Genomic DNA, 5,719 nt, shown 5'->3' with positions numbered 1-5,719 from the left:
ACGGGAAAGGAAGGCAAGGGAAGGCAAGGGAAAGCAAGGCAAGGCAAGGCAAGGCAAGGCAAGGGTAGGCAAGGCGAGGCAAGGGTAGGCGAGGCAAGGCAAGGCGAGGCAAGGCAAGGCAAGGCAAGGCAAAGCAAAGGAAGGGAAAGCAAGGCATGGCAAAGCAAGGCAAGGCATGGTATCGAGCTCTTTTGATGGGTGTCTTTCATGAGTTGTTCTTCATCCACAGGGATCCCTTGGCTTTTCTTGACGCAATGCCCATGTGTAAGAGCCACATGTGGAATTACTCTGATGAAAAACGTAATTTGCGGGCAGTATGTGTGATTGCCTTGATCACAGAGTACGTGGCTTCTGTGGTGAATGCATGGCTGCTCTGGAGGTGCGCGGTGGTGCAAGTCAGCTCGTGCTTCCTTGGGACTTGGTTGTCGGTGGTAGGGCTCTGTGGGCACCTCATGCTACAGTCAGTGGGACCAACTGGTGAGCAAAGTCCATCCCAGTACAAAGGACTGCTCGCAGAGGAAGAGATCTGTGAAGAGGCTTGCCAGCTGCTCTACAGAGACAGGACTCTGGTCGAAATCGCTGGCATTTGCTCTGAGTTTTCCATGGCAGCCCCTCCACTTTGTGGGGACAGCAACTGGGTAGTTATGGCATGAAAAGGCACGGAGAAGTCAAGAAGAGGAGGAGCTATCCCGTTAGGGGATCGCCACTAAAATGCATGGCTGATGGATTATGCGGTACAGACAGGTGTTCCCTGTGGGACCCCGTTGACAATCTTTCTACCCTTCCCAGCATGCTGCCTTCCGCTCCTCCATACGAAATACCACCGGTGTCATGGGTGGTGGCCTCAGCCCAGTGGCCTTCTCCCAGGGAAGAAAGAGAGACTTACCGTGTGGGCAGAAAGCCCAGGGAAGAAGGAAGTAGAGCTGCATGTCCCGAGAAGTGCTGGATGGAGAGGGCGAGGTAGAGATTGGGATTGGCGTCATGGGAATGGCGTCATGGGCTGTGAGAAGCAGCACTGCTGGGCATGGTGCTCTGACACAGATGCTACCCTGCCTCTGGCTGTGCGCTGGGTAGCCAGAGAAGTCGACCAGGGAGCCCTTTTCCCTGCTGGAGATGGCTGTGAGGGTTGTGTCCCTGGCCGCCTCCTTTGTCTCCTTCTGCCTGAGCACTGCAGTTCCAGTTCTGGGAACCGTCAGCAGGTTCCTACCTGCCTGTCGTAGGTGCGCGGCTCCCCTTGGGCAGCCTGGCCTGGGCTTTTACAAGAGGCAGCAGTTTTACATGCGGGTTAGGAGTGCCTGCGAGGATGTTCGGGGCCCTTGTGACCGAGAGGAGTTTGAAAGGTCGAGCTGTGGCCTGGCTGCACCAGCTGGAAGCTCCCAGCACTGGAAAACCTGGTCCTGGCCCTGGGGAGCCTGGGGCCCAGCACAGGTGGCAGCTTGATTCCCTTAGTTTGGCCGAGCAAGTGCTTTAACCACTAGGCGATGTGAGTAGAAAAGGTCCCTGGGGCAGAGGTGTGAGAACCCAGGCAGCCCTCAGAGTGTTTTGCTCCACCCTTTGGGCTGAGGTTCGGAGGCGGCTTTGAGCTGGCAGAGGGAGGAGGACACAGGAGCTGGCAAGCTTCAGCTCCCACTTCCTGGGAGCTCCCTGGGCACCTTGTTGAGTGGGCAGCGTGACACGGTCCAGGTTTACCCGGCAGCCTTGGTGGGACTGGCAGAGGCTGGTGAGACAGGGGTGTCAGGCTGGGGAGGAGCAGGGCAGTGGGTCGGTGGGACTGCCAGCGCGGGAGGGGGAAGGGGGAAGTCCTGACCCTTCGGCAAAACCGGGAGCGATGCTTTTGGGAGAGGGGAGTCTGCAGACGGCGCGTGGCAAAGGATGGGGGACGTGTTGTGAGCAATGGGCGTGAAAGGGGGAACAAGACCCTACGCATCCCTTTTGCCGATAACGCAAATCCTCCTAGGTACTGTTTCTACGTGCATGCCTAGAGAGACAGAGAGTGAGCTGTCAGGAAACAGACCACACCTGCACTTAGAAACTCCGCCTCTTCTAGCTGTGCTGGAGGAAATGCTGGCAGCCTGACTGGGGATAGACCAGAGCCCCGCAAGACCTGCAAGGAAGGCTAAGTCAACGCAAGGAGAGCTGAAATGCTGCAGAAGCACCGGCTTGTAGTTGGAAGCCACAAAGGGAAGTGGGCGAGGAATAGCCCACCTCTCTTCCTCGGCTGAGGGAGAGAGAGGTTGTAGCTGGAGACGTCTTGTGGCCAGAGGTGCACCGGGGAGAGATGGCAGGGAGGAGCACAGGGGCATGTGAGGAGCAACCTGTCTCACAGCCAGGACCACCACCACCACCACCACACCTGCCACAGGGAGAGGGGCCCTCCTGAAGCAAGAGCCGCCAGCCAGGGAGGGCTCACAGGTGCTGCTGGAGGCAGAACCAGCTCCCAGTGCCACCACCACCGGCCAGTGCGGCCGGGGAGATGGACTCCTCACTCAGACAGTGGTTGGGCTCCCCATCATCTGCAGGGCGTGCTCAAAGGCTGAGGAGGGCATTTGTGTGCGGGGATGCAGCAAGGCAGGCCTCCGGGAACACCGCTGGCTCTTCTTTATGCCCGCAAGATCTCCCCAGAGCGACACCTTTCTCTCTGGAAGCCAGGGAGAGCGTGCGGAGAGAGAAGGACCACGCAGAGGCCCAGGCTGGGATGCAGCAGAACTTTAATGAGTTGAAAGAGGGAAGGAGGTCCTCTGAGTGGGGCCCACGGGGCAGGGAGCAGCAGGGGTAGCTAGGAGTCTTTGCCCCTTGGCCAGGGTGGAGTTCGCACCTGGCGTCTGCCTGCCTGCCTGCCTGCCCGCCCCTGAGAGGGAGAGGGGCAGCAGGTCCTTCCTCGCCTGGGGCTTAGCAGGTGCTCACAGCCCAGGGCAGCAGAAGACAACAGAGAAAAGAGAGAGAGGAAAGAGAGTGAGAAACAGGCGCGTTAGACAAGGGCCATGTTTTCAGAGGGCCCAGGCACGCCTCTGCCTGCCTGCCTTTGCAGGTGGAGCGGTGGATGCTCAGCCCCCCTGCAAGCGATGGCCAAGATCTCTGTGCTCAGTCCACTACCATCTTCTGGGTTCCTGGGGGTCCTTCTGCGGGGCCGCCTGTGGCAGCTTTAGCAGGGGAGGCATGTTCTGCCGCAGTAGCGGCTGGAAATGCCAGAGAGGTCACAGCACCCGGAGTTGATGGGCACTCCCTGAGAGCTGAGGATGCTGCCAACGGCAGCGGAGGTGGAGGATCCCACAACGGTGTTCTGCGGGAAGGAGCTGAGGATGGGTCCGGGCAGGGTCACCACCACGGGGGAGGGCTCGATGATGACGGTGGAGTTCTGGCACTGCCTGACACAGGGCTCGGTGCAGCTGTTGGCCAGCGGGGTCGGGCCGCAGGGCTGGCAGGGCAGGCACTGGTTGTAGCAGGACATGTCTTGGGGCTGGAGGTGCACCTGGGAGAGAGGGCAGGGAGGAGCACGGGGGTGCGTGAGGAGCAGCCTGTCCGCCCACCACGAGGGAGCCAAGGCATGTGCTGGGCAGGGAGATGGAGGCTGTGCAGGGAGGCGCACACACCTCTTTGCCTGTCCCCCTGGGCACCATGCAAAGAGAGCCAGGCCCGGGAAAGCTCTTTCCCAGACAAGAGCCCAAGAGTCCCCTCAGCCCCTCAGACCCAGCCCCTCTCCACACCAGACCTTCTCCCCGCTTCCCCTCCCAGGAGTGGCAGCCCCAAGCCCCAGTATAGGACAGAGCTTCCAACTCACTTGCTTCCGAAGGAGAAGAAGGGGAGCGAAGCGGATGAGAGAGTGAAGAGCTGGGATGGCTTTTATACTGGTCCTGCACTGCCCCAGGTCCAGAGGAAGCCTCTGTGGAAGTAGTAATTTTCTGAGAAGCTCATCTGAAATGCAAAACATCCCAGCTAATGATACGGGCTGTGTTTTGGCTTCCTGCACGGCTGCCTTTTCATTTCCTTGTTTGGTCGTGCCCGCTCGCTCCCCCTTGAAGGTTCCTTTTCATTGCTGGGGTGGGAGACCTAAGGATTCCTGGGACAGGAGCACATGAGTGCCAGCAGAAGATGAGTCCCAAGTGCCGGAGGGGTCGCGTGCAGGCTGGGGACATTGGCCTGGGGCACTCGTGTGGGCTTGTTGGCAGCCCCACTGGCAGGAAGGGCCCTGCTGCTCCCAGCCCTGCAATCGTCGCCCGCATGCCAAAGGGTTCCCGAGCGGGACAATGTGCCGCGTCCCCTTCCTCCCACCCTCCAAGCTCTCTCTGATGGTCACTGGCAGGCAGGTGGTCAGCGCTGCTGCTTTTGACTGTCTTCCTCCTAATGCCGCTCTGGGGAGGCCTTTGTGCGCCTGTTGGGCCTCCTCTGCTCTCTGGGCTCTCTCCGGGCTCTCTCCGGGGGTCCCCTACCAACACCAGCGCCGTCAGCGTGTCTGGAGCCTTGTCCTGCCCCAGCGTGCTCCAGCCCTGCCCTGCCAAGGGGCTTCCTCGTGCGTCCTCGGGCGAGTCCACAGTTGCTCACGTGTCGGCAGGGGTGCTTGCTTACTTGCCCTTGTGTGCGTACTGGAGAAGCGTGGAAGGAAATTCCACACAGGCACGAGGAGAAACGCTTCTACTCGGAGGGTGGCCAAGCCCAGGAGATATTGCCCAGGCAGCTTGTGGAGTCTCCATTCTTGGAAACATTCAGGACTACACGGGCCAGTGTCCTGATCAACCTGCTCTCGCTGACCCTGCTTGAGCAGGAGGGCTGGACGTGACCATCACCAGAGGTGCCTTCCAACCTCAACGATTCTGGCATTCTGGGCCTCGGTGATCGGCCGCTCGTTGGTCACGATGCTCAGGATGCCACTGCACTTCCTATCTATGGAGAGGACGAGCTTCTTTGGCAGCTGTGTGGCCCAGCTCTTCCTGCTCGCAGTCATGGCCTACGACCGATCTGTGGCCACGTGCCAGCCCCAGGGATCCCCCGTGTCATGCGAGGGAAGGTCTGTGCCTTTGCGATGGCAGGCCTGAGGGCTGGGGCCACTCTCCCCTTGTTGGCCCCAGTGGCACTCACCCTATGGCTGCCCAGCCGCAGCCCCAATGTCATTGACTGCTTCTTCTGTGAGGTACCGCCCATGCTGGCCTGCGCTGAGCGCTGCCGGACTGGTGTGCTCCTTGTCTCCAAAGGTGGTACCAACTCCCTGCTGTGCAACCCGGCCTTGTTGGGCTCCCGTGGGGCCATTCAGCTCTCCACCTGGCAGCAGATACGAGAAGAGAGACGCAAGGCACTTGCCACTTAGCTGTGGTTATGCTGTTCTTCAGGCCATGGTCCCTGATCTTCACCTGCCTCACTACCAGCCTCTCCCGGCACAGAGGAGTGTCCGTCTTCAACAGTGCTGGTGCTGCCTCTCTTCAAGCTGCTGATCTAGAGCCCCAAGAAACACAAGGTGAGGGAAGGAGTAAGAAAGCGGGAAACAGAGTGGTATTCACCAGGATGTGCAAGGATGGTGGAAGGACTGGGAGCATCCAATTGGGGCAAGTTTCTTTCTGGAGGAGGGAAGGTGGGATGGAGAAGGAGGGGTTGCAACGACAGTGGAGAAGGATCACACACTGGATGGGAAACACGCAGAGGAGAAACGGGAAAGGAAGGCAAGGGAAGGCAAGGGAAAGCAAGGCAAGGCAAGGAAAGGCAAGGCAAGGGTAGGCAAGGCGAGGCAAGG

At 59.8% G+C, this 5,719-nt stretch overlaps 1 protein-coding gene across 1 annotated transcript; it reads right to left on the bottom strand.

The window, feature by feature from the left end:
• Window positions 1-3,142: 3,142 nt before the first annotated feature.
• On the bottom strand, window positions 3,143-3,448 carry LOC142404054 (feather keratin Cos1-1/Cos1-3/Cos2-1-like). The gene has a single exon (XM_075490450.1). The coding sequence runs from the start codon at window positions 3,446-3,448 to the stop codon at window positions 3,143-3,145; it is 306 nt and encodes a 101-aa protein (XP_075346565.1).
• Window positions 3,449-5,719: the final 2,271 nt, after the last annotated feature.

Source organism: Mycteria americana, unplaced genomic scaffold (genome assembly GCF_035582795.1).
Source record: "Mycteria americana isolate JAX WOST 10 ecotype Jacksonville Zoo and Gardens unplaced genomic scaffold, USCA_MyAme_1.0 Scaffold_66, whole genome shotgun sequence".
Taxonomy (NCBI): domain Eukaryota; kingdom Metazoa; phylum Chordata; class Aves; order Ciconiiformes; family Ciconiidae; genus Mycteria; species Mycteria americana.
Note: the sequence above shows the minus strand (reverse complement) of the source record. Positions and strands in the feature narration are given on the sequence as shown.